The sequence below is a fragment of the Pelobates fuscus genome, chromosome 3 (genome assembly GCF_036172605.1).
Source record: "Pelobates fuscus isolate aPelFus1 chromosome 3, aPelFus1.pri, whole genome shotgun sequence".
Classification (NCBI taxonomy): Eukaryota; Metazoa; Chordata; class Amphibia; order Anura; family Pelobatidae; genus Pelobates; species Pelobates fuscus.
Window position 1 is genome coordinate 53,564,954 of NC_086319.1, and position 22,631 is coordinate 53,587,584.

Here is a 22,631-nt window from a genome sequence, read left to right on the forward strand (position 1 = left end):
ATGTAAAAAAAGTTCCCGAGCCACTTAATACTGAATATATATATAGATGCTTTGGCTATGGCAGATTTTACACACTTCCTTCTAGTCATACTAATTCATACCAGTAATAGGCTCTGTGATAGGCTGAAAGCGGTCAGCTGACTCGGCCAATTAGTCTTCCATTGCTGCTCAGGCTAATGCTTTCTCATTATACCAAGCTGCACAGAAGGGACGGGATGCTTGGGACTTTTATTTTAAAAATGGTTAAATGCTGAGTGGAAGGACAGCGCCAGTGATCTTGTGACACTATAACCACTTCAACAGATTTAAGCTGTTATAGTGCCTACCGTGTCCATTAAATGACTCAAATATAAGGAAAAATTAGCTCAATCACAGGATAAATATGCAAGTGCACTAATACCATCCTGGGTTTTAATGGAGGTAATATTAAAAAACAATGTCACTAGTGTACCTGCAATATCCATTATGTGACTAAGCACAGGTTGTCTTTATATTTGAGTGAAAATAGAAGACCAAATCACTCCCCTAAACTACTTATAGAATGTATGTACTATGATGGTATCCAAATGGCTGTATGTATAAAATCCCAAACATGCACAAGTTGCCAAATACTGTTTGTTTCCTTTTTAATTTACATAAATACATATAAAATGTTTTTGTAACTTTTGCATCTCAGATGTTTCTCAGATCGAACACAAAAAAACATCAAATCGAAATACAAGGAGAAAGAAATATAGATGACAATTGAGAATAGAAATAAAAATAATAAAAAACAAACACAAAAAAACCCTAAAACAAAAGTGTGACAAGGGAAACATGACAAAAGCATTCCAAAATACAGACAAAACCAGCATGATTCATCTGTAAGTGCGTGTACAAAAAGTTTGAAAAATTAGGTTTAAAGCAGGTTTTGCTTTTAAATGTATTTATTTTTGTCCTGCTATTTCTGTGTTTTTTTTGTAGTTATTCATGGGAGAGAATATATATATTAATGTTTTTCCACCAAGGGGCGGAGCTTATGCAAAGTTCCATTTCAGTTGCTAATTTACCCACAATCCATCAGCCAACAGTAGGGCACACGGCAATCTTAATGGACAGAAGAGAACAAAATGGAGGCTTCCTGGTATGGAGAGTTGTCACAACGAAGAAAAAAATTATAATTAAAGGCAAGTAGCAAAGACAGGAGTATAATCACTAAGATACAAGGGGCAGAGGGAAAGGAAAAGGGGATGGGGGGATAAAAATCTGACAAACTCTATCTCTTTAATTGTAAATAAAAAGCCGCATTTATTATGGTCGGACCATATGGGCACAATTCTATAAAAATTAAGGAGGTAGGGATTGAAAACTCAAAAGCGACATATAGTTTTGAATTTAGAGTTTTAGCATGTGTAAATCATCCGAAATCTTCTGTAATCCCCACATCTTCCGATCACAAGATACTCTCCTCTCCAGTTCCCTTTTATAGTTAGAGATTTAGGATCATTTCACTGTTGTCATTTATAAATTTTAATCTAATATCATTTTCTATGGTTATGAATTTGCCGTGATTGAAAGAATGCCGGAAACAGCTATAAAAAAAGAATGCCGGAAACAGCTATAAAAGTGGATACAAAGACACAGACCTCATCCATTGAAAAAGCCGCAGCAGCGGAGAAACGCGTCTGGAGAGGTCTGACTCCCATCAACACCAGCCAACACTTGCACGGTTAAGAGGACCACTATTCGATATTTTTTCAGCACTACACCATTTTGCTGACTCGGGACGCCGAGCATTTCGAATAAGGTCTGGACTTTTGCATGGCTCTTATTAAGACATTTCTAAAAGACACAATATTTGCTATATATGGTATTTTCTTTTTATATTTGTCTGCATTTTACTAATAAATGGATTTTTAATTTATCACTATGAGTGTGCTAGCAAGGTTAGTTATTATTATCTAATAGAAGAGATGGGTTTATTTATCTAATTATTTGTTCTATATGCTATAGGTTGTTAGGTTCCCTATCTGTTTACCCTAATCTCAACTATTTTGATTTAATCAGCGCTCCACTATCTACATTTTTTCTTATAGTTCTGTTACCTAACTAGTGTTGAGCAGCAGATTGCATGTTCTTAAAATAAGAGGACTAGTTCTCATCTTTTAGGAAGTTTAGGGTATCCATTCCCTTTATTTTATTTATTTTTTTACACCAGTGAGATATATATTATATATATATATATATATATATATATATATATATATATATATATATATATATTTTTTTTTTGTGATGGATATCAATACACTAAGGCAGAAGGTAGACACTAATGCTACCAGGTGCTTTGGAATAGATATATTAAAGGAATATTCCACAAAACACAATAGGAATTTCCTATTTTTAAAGTTGGAAAGACTATTAAAACAGGAACTGAAATTAAAATGGGAAGTTGCCACACTTCAACAATATATCATTGATAATATAACTCCCCGGGGATTAAGGTTATTCAAAGATCCGGCGTTTCCCATCGAGTACCTAGAGCTTAAAGAGAGATGGTATGAAGCAATGGAAGATTGCTCATTTGTTTTCATGGACATTATCATTGAATGTAGGAAAAAGAAGCTGGTAGAATTAGGCCAGGAAATTAAAGAATTACAAAACATCCTAGAATCCATGGAAGGAGGTGACAACCCCAAAGAAAGAGTTGCAAAGATAGCTGAAAGTGTAGACAAACTGGAGGAGGATATAAAGAGGACTAAGAAGAAAAAATTCCTACGGGATACGGATGATTATAGGAATGATAGAGTCAGAAACTTTCAGAAGAAATTTGATGCACATTATGAGAAGAAGAACTATCAAGAGAGAAGCACATACCAACAATTCAAAAGAATCGAATATGAAAACCAAAAGCCACATTCCCATGTGCAAAGAAATCAAAAATGGAATGAAAGACCCAGCCAGAAGTCAAGGATACACTATGAAAGAGAAAATCCTAATTTCATACCAGTAAATGAAAAAAGACGTATGAATGAGGGATGGAGAAGACCTATGAACAACATAGAAGTGGATCATAGGATGAGGAGGAGAGATCCACCAATAGGCCAAATGAGAACAGAGACAAAGTACACACAGAATAGAGAATGTGAAAATCCTAGAGTATTAGGAGGTCAAGATGAGCGAAACCATAGAATGCTACCAAATACCAACTTGGATAGGAGGAAAACGATATCCGATAAAGGCAGAGAAAATGAAATAATACCTGAAAGAAGAAGAAAAGTATTCAATGTGGAAACTATTGCAGGAGGAAATACCGACAAGGAAAGTGATAAGATATATGAAAGAAGAAGACATGGAGAAATGTGGAGACTCCGGTAGGAGGAAATACTGTGACAAATCAAGCAGATGTACACAATACCACAAGAGAGGCGTTTTTTTTAGGAAGGAACACCAGAGAAATAACCGCATGGTTCCATCCGATGACACCAAGAAGGGAAAAAAGAAAAGAGCCCATTTTAGAAGAAATAGAGGAGGAAGAAGAACAAGGGATAAACAAGAAAAAGAACAAGAAGAACAACCAGTAGGAATATTTAACCATGCAGGTATACCATTATCACCTCACCACATCACAGCACTCAACAAAGGATTAAAATTCGCACCCACACGCATGTGAATAAATTCGAGGCAACGATTGATATAAAAAGGTTTATTCGAAAATTAAGCATTAAAGAGCACTTTGATCAGATGCCAGATTTTCCAGCAAAAGAAGAGCCTGTGAGTATGTTTCAACACAGTCAACTGAAACCAACCTCCACATTTTATCCTATTAATCAGGTCTCTGCTGGGATGGAAATGTATGAGGAATTGGTAACAGACGACATAAGGAAAATGAAAAAGAATAAACACTCAAGGAACAACTTAACACACAAAGAGAGAGAAACAATTAAAGATCTAACGAACAATGAAAAGATCTGCATCAAACCAGCAGATAAAGGTGGGGGGATTGTCATTATGTCGACTGAATATTATTTAAAAGAAGCAACCAGACTATTAGAAGAACCCGAAACCTACGGAAAATTATCAAATGATCCATTGAATGGAATAAAGAACAAACTTAAAATTAAGCTGGATAGTGCTAGAGGTATGGGGATCTTGAAAGAGTCTGAACACAGATTTCTTGCTATCCCCTTTCCAAGAACCCCTACCTTTTACTTTCTGCCTAAGATCCACAAAGATTTGACAGCACCACCGGGCCGGCCAATAATATCAGGGATCAACTCGATCACATCAAATCTGTCACAGTACATAGACACATTCTTGCAACCATATGTGTCCAAGGTTAAGTCACACCTTAAGGATACGACACAGATGATGAAAGAATTAGACTCCATCTCCTGGCAAGAAAACTATATTCCAGTATCTACAGATGTGACTTCATTATACACGATGATTGATCATCAACAAGGCTGTAATTCCATAAGAAACTCATTAATTAAATATGGGGAACTGGAAGATATGCAAATCTCATTTATAATAGAAGGGATTGCTTTTATTTTAAAGAATAATTATTTTTTGTTTGAAGATCAATTTTACCTCCAGAAGAAGGGAACGGCTATGGGGACGAAATTTGCCCCTAGCTTTGCCAACCTGTTCATGGGGGACTGGGAGGATAATCACATTTGGAACAAACACCTCTGGAATAAGAATATCCACAGATATAAAAGATACATCGATGATGTCTTCTTTATATGGGATGTCGAGTTGGAAGATCTGCAACAGTTCTTAGAATATGTGAACAAGAATACCTGGGGAGTTAAACGGAACACTACCTGTAGTAAAACTAAGGTAGAATTCCTTGACCTTACCATTTATGTAGATTCTGGCACAATCAAAACGAAAACTCACTTCAAAGAAGTAGATGTCAACAGCTTCATCCTTAAAGAAAGCTGTCATCTACCCAGATGGCTCAAAAATGTACCTTATAATGAATTTAGACGCCTGAAACGTAACTGTACGGACTCTGAAGTCTACAGGGAACAAGCGGAAGCAGTAAAGGAAACATTTTTGTTGAAAAATTACCAACATAACGAAATAGAGGGGGCATTATGCAGAGTAGACGATCTAGACCGCATTAATCTCCTGAAAAATAAAGACAAATCCCGAACAACAAGACCAACAGAAGAATTTCCAGCTATCATCTTGGACTACAATAAAGAGAATTTACAACTAAAGAGAATACTTACGAGACATTGGCATCTACTGAAAAAAGATAAAATTCTGGCTAGTAGCTTACCTGAAAGACCTAAAATTATTTTTAGGGGTGCACCGAACTTAAGAAGAAAATTAACAAACAAACATCTTAAAGGAAAAAATGTTGCAACTACAACAAAGAAGACTGGTTTCTTTTATTGCCTGGACTGCATTGCATGCAAAACAAGCAAGCACAAACAAACAAAAGGAGTATTTGAAGTTACTAGTAAAAACTGCAAGAAAGAGAATCTTTTAAAATAAAAGAACACATCACCTGCCAAAGTACCAACGTGATATACGTACTGGAGTGCCCATGTGGGCTCCAGTATGTAGGAAGAACAAAGAGGCAACTATATGTAAGAATCAGAGAACATATGTTGAATATAAAGAAAGGATACATGCAACACTCAGTTTCAGCCCATTTCAAACAGCAACACAATTCGGATATGAGCCTTTTGAATTTTAAGGGGATTTGCAAAGTAAATAAAAACTGGAGAGGAGGAGACCATATCAAACAACTGGGCATTACCGAGATGAAATGGATATATCAATTAGATACGCTGCAACCTAAGGGATTAAATGCTGAGTTCGAGTTGTGCCATTTCTTGGGATGAATTCTTACCTCATTATGTTTTTTTTTTTTTTGTTTTTTTTTCCTGTCCCTTTAAAATGAACCTCTGGTGATTTTTTAACTTGTACTGTAGTCCAATTTTTTAATTTTTAATTTTGTAATTTTTTTTTTTTAAATACTTAGGAAGGGTCTCTTATGTAGAATATATATACAGTTTGGGGTCCATAATCTTTAATACATTTATACCAAGCAGTGGAAGTATGAGTATTTAGATTAGAACTTGTAGACTGCTTTAAGAATGTGCTACACCGTTAACAACGATCTTAGTTGTAATTTAATAATTATTTATATTTAAATGAGTATAGCAGAGGTTCTAAGAAAAGATCCTTATTCTATAATTAACTCCTTTTTAAATTTATTTCCTTTTTTATCCTGTAGACTGCTTCTAAACTTTGCTACACTGATAACAACGATCTTAGTTGTAATTTAATAATGATTTTTATTTCCATGATTTTTATTCAAATGAACATAATTGAGAATCTAAGAAAAGATTCTTATTCTACAATTAACTACCTTAATATGTATTTTCCTTTTTTATCTTATCATCTGTCTTATCATACAAAAACGGCAGTTATATTTAAACCTGCCAAGGCGGGTGTTACTATGGTAACAGCAATAAACAAAGAAGAGCAATCTAATGTGCCGATTAAAATAAGCATTATAATGTGCCGATAAAATAAGCAGGAACATCTTTGAACTTGTATGTTTGATACAATCTTACTTACTGGCTATATAGTAGACACTTTTTTGCAACATTCATTTCTGGTTATGAATTTGCCGTGATTGAAAGAATGCCGGAAACAGCTATAAAAGTGGATACAAAGACACAGACCTCATCCATTGAAAAGCCGCAGCAGCGGAGAAACGCGTCTGGAGAGGTCTGACTCCCATCAACACCAGCCAGCACTTGCACGGTTAAGAGGACCACTATTCGATATTTTTTCAGCACTACACCATTTTGCTGACTCGGGACGCCGAGCATTTCGAATAAGGTCTGGACTTTTGCATGGCTCTTATTAAGACATTTCTAAAAGACACAATATTTGCTATATATGGTATTTTCTTTTTATATTTGTCTGCATTTTACTAATAAATGGATTTTTAATTTATCACTATGAGTGTGCTAGCAAGGTTAGTTATTATTATCTAATAGAAGAGATGGGTTTATTTATCTAATTATTTGTTCTATATGCTATAGGTTGTTAGGTTCCCTATCTGTTTACCCTAATCTCAACTATTTTGATTTAATCAGCGCTCCACTATCTACATTTTTTCTTATCATTTTCTATGTTACCTTACATGTGGTTTTTTTATGTGTTAAATGTAATGTTTGAGGACAGCAGAAGTAATAATAACAACAACAACAATAATAATAATAATAATAATAATATACCACATTATGAGAAGTGTTTATTAAATTGATCTTTTCAAGAGTTTAACATTTCCACTGGTGTTTAAATACAGTATACTGGTTGCAAATGGTCTATAACCAGTTTAAGCTTTGTGCAATTAGTATTAATCCAGGATGATCTAAGGTTATATATATATTAATTATAATTATAGAGAAAAAAAATATGTATGGGGGAGTGGGGGAGGTTGTGGGTAGAAAAAGGTAAGATCCTCCATTAATCTGTTACAGATGCACAAGATGGAGGATTCATATGTATAATCCAGGGTTGACACATAGGGCTCTCCATCATGGCCTCTGTTGTGTGAATACATTATATATATATATATATATATATATATATACATATACATATACACACAAGGTCAGGAGGGCTGCACTCACCTAAACATGCATTTATTCACGGATTTATTACAGGGTGCTACTGGGACCAAAATACAAAATACGCAAACCAGTGCACTCGCTTATTAACTAAACAGTGATTTCAAATCCTACATAGTACTATTTAAAAACACCTCACCTAGGTAACAAATAATGGGGGTTTGGTTACATTATATGATCATACATTGCATAAGCCTGCCAACTGCATCAAAGTACCCCATTCTTGGCAGGTCCTACTCTAGCAGCCTAATGCTTGCTCTTATGAGATTAATCCACTTACTTGGGAAATGCTTCCTTACTGGGACTCTCTGCAAGTCAAGGCTAAATAGGATCCTGGAATGAGACACCTGTGGCAGGGAGGGGTGCAAAACCCAGGGGTTGGCCTAGACCCCTATAATTATAAACAAGGTCAGGAGGGCTGCACTCACCTAAACATGCATTTATTCACGGATTTATTACAGGGTGCTACTGGGACCAAAATACAAAATACGCAAACCAGTGCACTCGCTTATTAACTAAACAGTGATTTCAAATCCTACATAGTACTATTTAAAAACACCTCACCTAGGTAACAAATAATGGGGGTTTGGTTACATTATATGATCATACATTGCATAAGCCTGCCAACTGCATCAAAGTACCCCATTCTTGGCAGGTCCTACTCTAGCAGCCTAATGCTTGCTCTTATGAGATTAATCCACTTACTTGGGAAATGCTTCCTTACTGGGACTCTCTGCAAGTCAAGGCTAAATAGGATCCTGGAATGAGACACCTGTGGCAGGGAGGGGTGCAAAACCCAGGGGTTGGCCTAGACCCCTATAATTATAAACAAGGTCAGGAGGGCTGCACTCACCTAAACATGCATTTATTCACGGATTTATTACAGGGTGCTACTGGGACCAAAATACAAAATACGCAAACCAGTGCACTCGCTTAAAAACACCTCACCTAGGTAACAATAATGTATGATCATATAATGTAACCAAACCCCCATTATTTGTTACCTAGGTGAGGATTTTTTAAATAGTACTATGTAGGATTTGAAATCACTGTTTAGTTAATAAGCGAGTGCACTGGTTTGCGTATTTTGTATTTTGGTCCCAGTAGCACCCTGTAATAAATCCGTGAATAAATGCATGTTTAGGTGAGTGCAGCCCTCCTGACCTTGTTTATAATTATAGGGGTCTAGGCCAACCCCTGGGTTTTGCACCCCTCCCTGCCACAGGTGTCTCATTCCAGGATCCTATTTAGCCTTGACTTGCAGAGAGTCCCAGTAAGGAAGCATTTCCCAAGTAAGTGGATTAATCTCATAAGAGCAAGCATTAGGCTGCTAGAGTAGGACCTGCCAAGAATGGGGTACTTTGATGCAGTTGGCAGGCTTATGCAATGTATGATCATATAATGTAACCAAACCCCCATTATTTGTTACCTAGGTGAGGTGTTTTTAAATAGTACTATGTAGGATTTGAAATCACTGTTTAGTTAATAAGCGAGTGCACTGGTTTGCGTATTTTATATATATATATATATATATATATATATATGTAGTTAATACATTGCTAAACACAAGTCAAGCCATAAGACTTGCTTTTCCCACATAAATCTCACTTTAACAGTGCTCTCACTACTGCAAAGGATTCTGGGTAGGCATATGCAAATTAGCTCAATAAAGAACCAAATTTTTGCCTCAATTCCTCTTTATACATGGATTCCTTGGATCCATACTCCAATGAATCCATGTATAAAGTGGAAGTGAGGCAAACATTTTGTTTTTTGTTGAGCTCATTTGCATACGCCTACCCAGAATCACTTGCAGTAGTGAGAGCACTGTTAAAGTAAGATTTCTGTGGGAAAAGCAAGTCTTATGGCTTGACTGGTGTGTGTGTGTGTGTGTGTGTGTGTGTGTGTGTGTGTGTGTGTTTTTGTGTTTTTGTTTTTAGCAATGTATTAACTATCCACTTCAGGTAGAAGAGGTTTTCATCCCCACTTTATTTTCCCACCACAATTCCCTATTATGGGCACAAATCCCCCTGTCCCTTCTTTCTACCCTCATGTTCCTCTTTTATAGGAGCTCCATGTTGTTGGTGTGTCTAAGTGTCTAACAGAACTCCACAGCAACAATGTGTATTTAAACTACAATAAATGTGTCTAGAAATCAGTCTGTGAAAATAGATACACTTGTTCATGTTCTAAATTACATTTTAGTTGCAAAAATTGATATTGGAAAGTCATTAGTTTTAAGATTTCTTAGAACAGCCCCGCCCATTGCCACACCCTCACTCCCCTAAAATGAAAGGGTCCCTCTTTGTCTGTCTCAAATGTTGGGAGGTATGCCGCAGTAAAGATATGTCACAATGAGTGCCAGTTTAGCATTGGGGCAATTAATATGCCACTTTTTGGGGGAGGACGGGATTTTTAATAGTTTTTTTTTTTTTTTTAAGTATCCGTAATACTACTTGATGCTCTTTTTCAAGTAATTATATAGCAGGTGACTATCTAGGACACTTTAAAGCATACCCCACTGCTGCCTATAAGCATCTTGTTCTTATCCAGAGTACATTAATACATATAAATACATATAAACAGGCATATATTGAGCTAGAAAGCCAAGATTAGGGGAGCAAAAGATTCACAGATTCAAGATTCAAACAAATGTTTCGGGCACACTACTCTTTATAGATATACAATGCCCAATGGACATGGGCATATTGATAAAAGGCAGTTTGCACAGAAAGTGTGTTATATTTTGTTTGTCACATATCCTTCGGATAGCACTAGTGCCCCTAGCATTACCATTTTGTACCGTGACTCAATTTCTGCCTGTCTAACCATTTTCAATTACATTTTGATGTTTAATGAAGCACTGTAGTGGTTATGAGTTAAACTCTGAAAATGCAGGAAGGTGACAGGGACACTGCACCCACTGCACTGCACCCAGACCACTTTAAGGAGGTGTCCCTTTGATGAGGACAAATGCATCAAATACAAAGTTGTGTTGGTGCCTGGAGTGAATCTTTAAATTAGTTTTTATTTTGCTCTTGATGTGTATTCCCAACATGGATTAGCTTTGTGATAAAAAAAAAAAAAAAGTGAAAGGGGATGGGGCCTGATTGTCATGGAGGAGAGACACATCTTGAGTGAGCTCCTCCACTGTCCTGCTGAAAATCAAAATTTACGCTTTCACCAGACTCAACAAAATTAAACAGCGTGCAGCATTTGCTCACCCAACAGACCAGGCACACTGTGGTGCAGTTGTAGTCTTGTCAGGATCTCCTTCACTCCACTGTGGCAGATGCAGACTGGCGTGTTGCTGGGCAGCAAAGGTGGCCTATCTCCGAGCCCGGAGATGCCCAGAAGCAACTACTACACAGCACCCTGTACAACCCCAGAGGGACATTGGATGACCTGAACCAGGGACTTGTGTTGGCTAGATTTACTCTCTCACTATTGCTATTACAATGTCTGATTTTAGTTTATGTTCATAGTTCTAGTTAGTTTGTTTGACATTCCTTGCACAGCAAAAATGAAAACTTAAAAAAAAAATGCTAAAAAGCCTTGGTCACAATCATGTTGCATCTCAAAAAAGCCTTGGTCTTTAAGGGGTTAAAGTAACACCTACTTAAATGTGTCAGAATAATTATAATAAAGCGCTTTGGAGGGAAAAACAAAAGTGGTCGCTGGAAATTGCACTGAAATCCACTTATGAAGGTATATTTTTCTCGTGATTGTGGCTAAAATTGTGATTGATATTTTTTTGGGGGGGATAGACGTGTTCAGTGAGATTCTCTGGAAAACACAGTATTATTAGTTGCATAATATGAACTTTTAATATATCATATAATGCTCTCTGTGCAGTATCTTTTAATATATCTGTGTGCAGTATCTTTTAATATTAGACATGTGCAATTCGTTTCATTCCGAATGTAAATTCAGACTAATTATGGCAATTTGGTGATGCTTCCAAATGTCCGAAGTGGCGAACCAAAGTGCCGAATTGCCGAAGTACCAAATTGCCAAAGTGCTTCGGATTTCTGAAAAGTGGCAAAACAAGAGAGGGAGGTAAAATTACGAGAATGATGACAGGAATCTAACCATACCCCTACCCCTAACCCTACCCCTAACCCTAATTCTAGATATGTAAGTGGTCCCGAATAGTGATGATGCTTACACAAACTTTTCGGTTCGTGAACGGCGAGCGGGAACTTCCGCAAACGTTCGCGAACCGGCGAACCGGACGTACCACCATTGACTTTAATGGGCAGGCGAATTTTAAAACCCACAGGGACTCTTTCTGGCCACAAAAGTGATGGAAAAGTTGTTTCAAGTGGACTAACACCTGGACTGTGGCATGCCGGAGGGGGATCCATGGCAAAACTCCCATGGAAAATTACACAGTTGATGCAGAGTCTGGTTTTAATCCATAAAGGGCATAAATAACCTAACATTCCTAAATCACAATGGATATGGATTGACACCTGACATATGACATATTGACACCTTGACATATGGATTGACACCTGTCCTCAGAGACCCTGATATACACTGACACAGAGCAGAATAGGGACTATTCCCCCTACATAGGTTCACTTGGCAGATATGGATTGACACCTACCCTAAGGATCCCTGATACACACTGACACAGAGCAGAATAGGGACTGTTCCCCCTACATAGGGTCACTTGGCAGATATGGATTGACACCTATCCTAAGGATCCCTGATACACACTGACACAGAGCAGAATATGGACTGTTCCCCCTACATAGGGTCACTTGGCAGACATGGATTGACACCTATCCTAAGGATCCCTGATACACACTGACACAGAGCAGAATAGGGAATGTTCGCCATACATAGGATCACTTGGCAGATATGGATTTACACCTATCCTAAGGATCCCTGATACACACTGACACAGAGCAGAATAGGGACTGTTCCCCCTACATAGGGACACTTGGCAGATATGGATTGACACCTATCCTAAGGATCTCTGATACACACTGACACAGAGCAGAATAGGGACTGTTCCCCCTACATAGGGTCACTTGGCAGATATAGATTGACACCTATCATAAGGATCCCTGATACACATTGACACAGAGCAGAATAGGGACTGTTCCCCCTACATAGGGTCACTTGGCAGATATGGATTGACACCTGTCCTCAGGGACCCTGATACACACTGGGGGGACTGAGGGGAGGACAGTAGGTCCCCCCCTCATTATTTTTATGGCCCCCACCCACCACACAGGGGTGGGGGCGGGAGGGAGGACAGTAGGTCCTCCCCCCATTGTGATTTATGGCCCCCACCAACCGCGCAGGGGTGGGGGCCGGGGGGAGGACAGTAGGTCCCCCCCTCATTATTTTTATGGCCCCCAACCACCACGCAGGGGCGGGGGAAGGACAATAGGTTGTCCCCCATTGTGATTTATGGCCCCCACCCACCGCGCAGTGGTGGGGGCCGGGGGGGAGGACAGTAGGTCCCCCCTCGTTATTTTTAATGCCCCCACCCACCACGCAGGGGTGGGGGCGGGGGGAGGACAGTAGGTCCCCCCTCATTATTTTTACAGCCCCCACCCACCGCGCAGCGGTAGGGGCGTGGGGAGGACAGTTGGTCCTCCCCCCATTGTGATTTATGGCCCCCACCCACCGTGCAGGGGTGGGGGCCGGGGGGAGGATAGTAGGTCCCACCCCCTCATTATTTTCTGGCCACCACGCAGGGGTGGGGGCGGGGGGAGGACAGTAAGTCCCCCCCAGTGTGTATCAGGGTCCCTGAGGACAGGTGTCAATCCATATCTGCCAAGTGACCCTATGTAGGAGGAACGGTCCCTATTCTGCTCTGTGTCAGTGTGTATCAGGGTCTCTGAGGACAGGTGTCAATCCATATCTGCCAAGTGACCCTATGTAGGAGGAACGGTCCCTATTCTGCTCTGTGTCAGTGTGTATCAGGGTCCCTGAGGACAGGTGTCAATCCATATCTGCCAAGTGACCCTATGTAGGGGGAACAGTCCCTATTCTGCTCTGTGTCAGTGTGTATCAGGTACTCTGAGGACAGGTGTCAATACATATCTGCCAAGTGAGCCTATGTAGGGGAAACAGTCCCTATTCTGCTCTGTGTCAGTGTGTATCAGGGTCTCTGAGGACAGGTGTCAATACATATCTGCCAAGTGACCCTATGTAGGGGGAACAGTCCCTATTCTGCTCTGTGTCAGTGTGTATCAGGGTCCCTGAGGACAGGTGTCAATCCATATCTGCCAAGTGACCCTATGTAGGGGGAACAGTCCCTATTCTGCTCTATGTCAGTGTGTATCAGGGTCTCTGAGGACAGGTGTCAATCCATATGTCAAGGTGTCAATCCATATCCATTGTGATTTAGGAAAGTTAGGTGATTTATGCCCTTTATGGATTAAAACCAGACTCTGCATCAACTGTGTAATTTTCCATGGGAGTTTTGCCATGGATCCCCCTTTGGCATGCCACAGTCCAGGTGTTAGTCCCCTTGAAACAACTTTTCCATCACTATTGTGGCCAGAAAGAGTCCCTGTGGGTTTTAAAATTCGCCTGCCCATTAAAGTCAATGGTGGTTCGTCCGGTTCGCCGGTTCGCGAACGTTTGCGGAAGTTCCCGCTCGCCGTTCACGAACCGAAAAGTTTGTGTAAGCATCATCACTATTCGGGACCACTTACATATCTAGAATTAGGGTTAGGGGTAGGGGTAGGGGTAGGGGTATGGTTAGATTCCTGTCATCATTCTCGTAATTTTACCTCCCTCTCTTGTTTTGCCACTTTTCAGAAATCCGAAGCACTTTCTGGCCATTGAAGTATATGGCGGTTCGCCCGGTTCGCCTGTTCGCGAACATTTGCGGAAGTTCGCGTTCGCTTTTCGCGAACCGAAAATTTTATGTTTGCGACATCACTATATACAGAAACATTTACACATGCTTACAGATACTCAGAGTTACACATGTATACACTTTTACACCTATACACACAACATTTCTGGGGGCTATAGCACAGGTCAGCCCCCCACCTCTTAATTGGCTGATTAATTAGCATATCTTTTAGATTTAAATGCATGGGAGGACTTTATGTCATACAACACAGGTCCCAGGGATCCAGGGAAGAGGGTAAACCGTTGCAAAGCAGTTTGCTCCATTAACCCCTGAAGGACACATGACATGTGTGACATGTCATGATTCCCTTTTATTCCAGAAGTTTGGTCCTTAAGGGGTTAATAGGGATTAGGGCCAGTGTACTCCGGTCTTCATTACCACTACAACAGGCTATCCTGGTTATGAAGATTGAAAAACTTTAAATGTCTGTTTTTTATCTCTTTTTTTTTCTATGCACAAAATAGGAAAATACACCAGACAATATTTATTTTTTTGACAATCACATTTTTTTATTGAAGCACAAGCTAGTAAGACAACAATATAAATTGAAAATAATTATATAATAAGAGACAAATCAGTGTCTACAACACACAATCCAATGCAAGTGCTCTCAGAGTAGTTACAGATATTTTGAGCTACCTATCATACATAGAGATCTTAGGTGAAATAAACAAAACAATGCATGCATTTAAGTGAATGTCTCATGATGTAGGGGCAGATAACATGTGGAGTAGACCTAATCTAGTCAAACTGAGTGGTGCCCATGCCACGTGTGAGAACTAATCTCCTATTCGTATTACTCCCTTCCCATTTTTCCTTTTTCTTCTCTCTCCTCTTACAAACTTTCTTTTTATTATGTGTATAACTAAATTTTTCCTGTTTTTGTCATTTGATCCACAACATGTGGCACGTAAACACCATCAAATAGTCTTCAGTGTTGTATTGTGACATTCTGATCTATAACTGAGATACATTATACAAAATCTCATGGTATTGTGTTTTAACTTATCCAACAACTTATCCAACAACAACCACATCAGTTGTAATGATAAGGTACCTGATTGCAACACCTTGGTTCTTAGTGGAGCTAGAATGGAGATCTAATTTGTCTCCTGTTGACATTTCTTTTCAGTATGTGATACTGTTATTTTGTTAAGTAAAATGGGGACAAGGGTAGAGGAGAGGTTAAAAAAACTAAAAAAAAAACATATCCCTAGTTCCTCCGCTCGGCTTAAGCATCTTCAAATAATGTTTATTTCTGATGATAACATCCCTAAACTCTGTTTCATCTGGAAAATTCCAGTTTAACCAGACTCCACTTGTTTAACCTTGCTCAATGGCTTTTATTTACCTCAGTTCAGCTTTTTATAAAATAATATATATACAGAGTCTTCTGGAGACCGCAGGCTGGTATTTAACACATGGCGCTGAGATGTAAAGGTAACCCTGCTGTCATTTAAGAAAAGCCATTGTTTGGGCTTCTGTAAGGACTCACTACCAGAGGTGGGCATTTCTCCTCCAGCTGCCTGAACTAAGGAAATGTTGGAGGAGCTCTTCACAGGTTTTACAGACCTTAAACTGATGTCCCTTGCATAGCAGTAATAATGGCCACTTTCAGGAGTTGCTCCCGAATGCACCACGACAGAATTTAAAGCATAAGGCACTCGTCGTTGGGTAGAGCGCCGATCTTCTATGCCAACTGATGCCTGCTCATTAGCTTTATTTTCACCAGCACCAGAAAGATCAGTGTCCAGAGAGGTAGATCTTTCCACGGGCAGCCTCAGTATTTGTGGAATAGATACTGGATTGAATATCTTCCGCTTCACCTGGTGCTCTGGATCATAAGAAAACCTCAGTAGGTTTAGAATGAGGTATTCTGGCTCCTCCATAATTTGCACGGTCTTCTCTGCTTTCTGGAGGGAAGCACAGTTTCCACACTGATAGCAGTTGTCTCCATCGAGAATTTCTGGTGCGAGGAAATGGCTGAACATGTCGTTGACTGAAAATGTTTTCTGGTGTTCTTTTTTGCCAGTATTAATTAATGATGGTGGGAATCCCAGTGAAAGGTCTGTAAAAGCCTCCGTCTTCTGGGAAATGTTTTTACATGTTTGGCAGCAGATATTAGTTTGCAGCTTTCCCTCAAACATGTGTTGTATTATAGTTTTTTCATCTTTCCCCCAGCTTGTGCTTTGTGAAGACTCTTGAGGAGGAACTTCTGTAACCAGAGCATTGGCGGCAGTCTCTGAAGACAAAAACTGTATTCTCTCTTCCTCATGCAAGCTAACATAAAAAGTAAAAGAATACATTTATTAAATATGAATCATACCAAGCAATAAGCATAAAGAACACATTTCTTAAAATAATGTATATTTAATTTGGTTGATGCATTTCTAGCCAGAGGGTATTTTATTACATTTAGCTTGCGGAAGAGGGGATGGCAAGTGAGGCAGAGGGCATTTGCCCCCACCATGGCCTCTAGTGTAGAGAGGTTTCTGAGCTGCTCCCTCATAGCACAATACTGTGTAAATTATGTTACTTTGTTCTTTTATTATTATTGTAGTCAGAGGCGACTCTAGGCTTTCAGAGGCCTTTCACAAAGTTGGAATTAGAGGCCTTACAACATGAGTCAGCAACCTATTTCTGTATGAGGTCTAGATGCCATGTCCATAAATGGATGTGAGGCTGCTTTTATCTGTATAGCTAAAATAAATTGAAGATAATAGTAGTAGATAATAGTAGATTGCTCCCTAATTTGGTATGCTTATTTGGAATTGCCCTGTATGGGAAGGAGGTAAATAGTGGCTGTAGTGTGTATGGGGCAAATATGGGATGTACCTAGGGAGACTTTAAACAGTATTTTGGGAGAGAGGGGCTTCAGTGTGTGATATATGGGATCTTAAATAAATCTTTAACGTTTATTCTTCCCTCCCTCTTGCTTATTTTGGGCCAGGGAGGGGGAAAGTTGACCTCTGATGGGTCCAATATCAGGTCTGCAACTCAATCTGGCCGTCGCTCTATAATAAATCAGAGCACTGCTTTGGTAACTTACAGAAACTGTCTGATCCACTAAGCAATGTGTCTGCACCTGCCCGAGGGGCAACTTGCAAGCTTCCTAGAGACTCCCCCTCCGACTCACCTTAGGAGGTTACATACCTCTCCTAATTATAGAGCCATCAATGATTGTAGTCCAATTATTGCAGTGTTAGTATAAATCATTAAATATTAATAAAGGAAGTGGAATGTTGAGGGATAATCTACTGATTTGACCTCAAGTTGGACTTATTGTTTGTAGTTACTTCACAGGCCAAATGTAGCCAGCTCTCTGTTCTTCACTTGTAAGTTAAAATTTAATAATATACCCGAGCTAATGGACTGCAACTGTAAACTTTTGCCAATCCTGAAATTGAGCCCATGATTAGACATTTAGGGATTTATTTATCCCTTGCTTTTAATAAACCTCCGCCCTCCATGGTCTGCTTTGAGGAGACACACAGTTAGACTGCCCTTTTAAGGGCTTTGTGCCTTGTGTAACCTCCTCTCATCCCTGCCCAACTTTATCCTCTATTGTGGGCAGGAAACACTAGCAGGTTTGTTACTCTAGAGACACTTTGCCTTTTATAAAGTAATACCATGTTTAACGTTACAGTATAACCTTATACATTTAGTACTAAGTAAATAATCAGGATATAAGAATTGTTTAATTACCTGTTTAAAAGGAATCGAAGATATTCAGAACTATCTTCCTGGGAGAAAGAACTGAACCACGGTGGACGAGACGCATTGAAAAATGTCAATGGAGTATATGCTTCTCGCTGGTTAGAAATAAGGGAAGATCCAAATGTTACTTTAACAGGGGGAATTGATGGAGATATTCACATGTTAAGAAGAAACTGGATTTTGTCCCATGTGTTTGGTTTCCAACTCTATTGACTCAGTGGAGGAGATTTATCCCAATGCTGTGATGTGAAATGTGCAAAACTGTAAAAGTGAATCAATCACCAATGGGATGTGCCTACTGATTCCACTAGTGACCATGGTGACTGCTTCTTTTTTTAGAACGTTCCAGAACATGGCATCTTGATAAATCTCAGCTTTTGTAATAGTAATATGTATTTCATATTGTTTGCTATATAACAGGGATTGTGCATATTAATTACTGTATTCTACATTATTTTGTGGAACGTTTCATGTTGTGTTCTGTTGTTTTTCTCTGTTACATGGACAGATAGTTATTTTATGTGCCATGTGCCCCCATTGTTTTTCAGTTAACAAAAGCATACCTTAGAATAAGCCAAGATGTTGAAAAGTTTTTGCAATTTCTTCATCAGTGAATTGCAGCCTTTCAAATTGAGGGATAACACGCGGCTCCTAAAGCTGAAAATCAGATCACGCATTATAGACTTTGCACTAAATCAGGGCTGCCCAACAGGTAGATCCCCAGATGTTGTGGAACTACAACTCCCATGATGCTTAGCATGCCTTTAGAATGCATTTAGAATGACAAAGCATCCTGGCAGCTGTAGTTCTACAACATGTGGGGATCTACCTGTTGCGCAGCCCTGCACTAAATGATAACCGATAAAACAAAGGACTTGCATTAAAATGTTTTACTAGAAGAAGACAGAAACAGTTTGAGTGTTATATTAACCCCCACACAAATGCCAGTGTGCTCCTGTTGGATAAACTCCTTTAATTAGTAAAGTAGGTAGCCTGTAGGTTTTCATACATAGCCGAGCACAGGAAACACGATCTGCCAAATGTACAAAATGTCCCTCAGTGTCATGGTGCTGGATACATTGCATCTAATGAGACATCATACTGCTCGGTGTGTGTAAAACATTATAGCAGTCCAAGTGAGGTTCTGTCAGTAACTGCTCACTGAGTGCAGCCTGCAGCCATTTTATCGATGGATTGAAGTATGGTGAGATATATTGCAATGTATGGCCTATGTTCAGCCAATGTATTTATTTTTCACAGATTAGTCGGATTCTCACATTAACACATAAACTCGAAAGGAGAACTTACTCTTTCGCCATGAACAACGATTGTAAAACGCTGTTCATATAACACGTGTTTCCCAGGTTTTTTAGGCCAGTTCTTGTTATTGATTTTCCTGACCGTACGGGGACGTGAGAAACCAAAGCACTGGATGAAGCTGACTGGGAACTTTGGATATTTTCAGGTTTTATCTCCTCAACAGACTGCTTTGGTAACTCCTAAAGAAGAAGACATTTTTTAAAATACATATTCATATATAAATGTCTGTATTTTCCTTACATTTCAATTCCGTCTTTGTGTTGTGATTTGTAAGATTGAAATGTATCACTCTATGCCCCCCGTATCACCCCGTATTCAGGGAAATTATATGAATTCTTTATTACCTCGTTTACGTCTCCCTTCTGGTTTTGATCCAACGGTTCAGCGCTGGAGTCTATGGTAGCATTCTGAAAATATTAATAACAATAATGTTTAGTTAACTTTCTATATATTTTTGAGCAATAACAACAGTTTATAGTCATTATTTTTGCATGAAATATTTGGCTACATATACACTGCTCAACGCAAACCGTGTCAAAGATCCTAATATGTAAATACATGCATAATCTGCATTGTTAAATGAATTATTCTACTGAAAAATAATTTTGATTACTGTCCTCTATTACACTCACTTTATATGATTTCTTTATTACCTCGTTTAAGTTTCCCTTCTCGTTTTGTTCCAACTGTTCAGCACTGAAGTCTATGGTAGCATTCTGAAAATATTCATAATAATAATGTCTAGTTAACTTTCTATATATTTTTGAGCAATAACAACAGTTTATAGTCATTATTTTTGCATGAAATATTTGGATACATATACACTGCGACCCCTAGCTTAAATAAGCCAGGGGGCACCAAGAAAAGGTTCTCTGGGTCTTGCCCATAGAAAATAATAAAAACACCTTTATTATAGGGAATAAGATCCCCCAAAAAAGAAAAGGAAACTTATATATAAAATCTAACACTTCTAATAATAATAACACTTCTATTAATAAAACATGAAAAAGGCGTTTGAATAGCGCCGAAACGTGCGTTAGGTTACATTGCTTTTTTATTTTAATCACAGCACTGTTTGTGTGTTCACTGGGAGAGGGGAGATAGATAGAAGTTATGGAGGTTTAACCCTATTAGATTATATCAGTATATAAGCAGATATCTTAGTAGATAGCCCTTCTTGACGATTCCTAGTATAGTCAGCTTACCGTCCGGTTTTACTGATGGATACATTCTTACCATCCAGAGTTATTCACTCCTAGATACTTTGTGGATACTCTGGCTAGGGAGTTTTTGTTGCGGTGTATCCACTTACTTTTGTATCCGATTAGGTTTATACTATACTAGTGTGTAGAAACTACTTATTCTCTGAGTTCCTGATTAATTGATTATTTCAATGGGTATCATAACCCAAATTACTTTTTATTATTATTAGGACTCTAAGCATATGCCAATGTGGATAAGTATGTGCACTAACTATCTCTAAGTATATTTCTATATCTGCATACTCCTATTCAGCTATAAGACCAAGATCTCCCCTGCGTGTTTTATTATTACAAGTGTTAGATTTTATATATAAGTTTCCTTTTCTTTTTTGGGGCATCTTATACCCTATAATAAAGGTGTTTTTATTATTTTCTATGGGCAACACCCAGAGAACCTTTTCTTGGTGCCCCCTGGCTTATTGAAGCTAGGGATCCCCTCCAGTTCCAATATTTGTTATATATCCAAGGGTTATCCCCTATATAAGGTTCTATGGACACACTATAGATTCCGTTTATCGGGCATCTTGCAACTTTATGTCTATACATATACACTGCTCAACGCAAACCGTGTCAAAGATCCTAATATGTAAATACATGCATAATCTGCATTGTTAAATGAATTATTCTATTGAAAAATAATTTAGATTACTGTTCACTATTACACTCACTTTATATGAAATATTTATTACCTCGTTTAAGTTTCCCTTCTCATTTTGATCCAACTGTTCAGCGCTGGAGTCTATTGTAGCATTCTGAAAATATTCATAACAATAATGGTCAGTTACTTTTGTATGTTTTTTTTAGACAATAAGACAGTTTATACTCCTTATTTTTGCATTATTACTGCTCTCCCATGTTTTGCATTGAAATTGCTATTACACTCACATTTATTAGAGCACAGGAAGAGTCTCCAAGTTGCTGCTTTGATCTGTCTCCTGTAAAGTCTTTACTGACGACTTGTATCCAATCAGTAACTTCTCATTGAGAAACACAGAAACACACAGTGTGTGGCAATCCGTGCAATCTGGCATTAATGCTCCTATCTGTCTACTTGACAGTTGGGATGTGTTGCTAAGGGGTTTTAGAAACTTACTGATTCCACTTGAAATGTTTGTGAAATGCTGCTTTTATCAAAATCAGTAGAGAGAAGATGCAGTTAATCCCTAAAGCATTTAAAGGAACACTGTATGCGGAAACCGCTTAATCTCAGTGAAGTGATTATCATGTCTGGAGTCTCCTATCACCATCGCTCCATTTAGTGTTAAACGGTTTTTAAAGTTTTAATGCTAAACAAGAGCCCCCAGCAGCCCATCCCATCTGTGCTGCTCAAACTAATGAGGAAACATTAGTCTGAGCATCGTTGTGTGACTGTGATTGGCTGAGTGTCAGCTGACCGCTTTTAGCCTATCATAGTGTGCAGGCCCGGACTGGCCATCGGGCAAACCGGGCAAATGCCCGGTGGGCCGCGATGGCCACGGGCCGAGGCCGGGGAGATCCAGCCGGTCTATGCAGGGCCGGCGCTATCCGAGCGCCGGCCCCGCTGTGTTGCATGAAGGGCCGGTGGGGAGATCGAAGATCTCCCTCACCGGCCCACATGCTCTTAAATGCGGCCGCCGGCTGGGAGAGAGAGGGAGGGAGCCAGCCTGGTGAAGCGGACCCGGCGGAGCTCTAACTTGCAGCTCCGCCGGGTTTCTCTCGCGAGATCCGGGCCATTGCCATGGCAACTGGCCCGGTCTCGCGAGAGTGAACTCTAGCCCAAAGGCTAGAGTTCACTTACCACGAGGACCACCAGGG

At 39.2% G+C, this 22,631-nt stretch overlaps 1 protein-coding gene across 1 annotated transcript; it reads right to left on the minus strand.

Moving 5' to 3' along the window:
• Positions 1–15,890: 15,890 nt before the first annotated feature.
• Positions 15,891–19,748, minus strand: LOC134601609 (ubiquitin carboxyl-terminal hydrolase 38-like). Its single transcript, XM_063446130.1, has 4 exons — positions 19,564–19,748; positions 18,819–18,912; positions 18,244–18,350; positions 15,891–16,818 (listed from the first exon to the last, which is right to left on the minus strand). Exons 1-4 carry the CDS (start codon positions 19,599–19,601, stop codon positions 15,891–15,893), a joined length of 1,167 nt encoding a protein of 388 aa, XP_063302200.1. The 5' UTR covers positions 19,602–19,748.
• Positions 19,749–22,631: the final 2,883 nt, after the last annotated feature.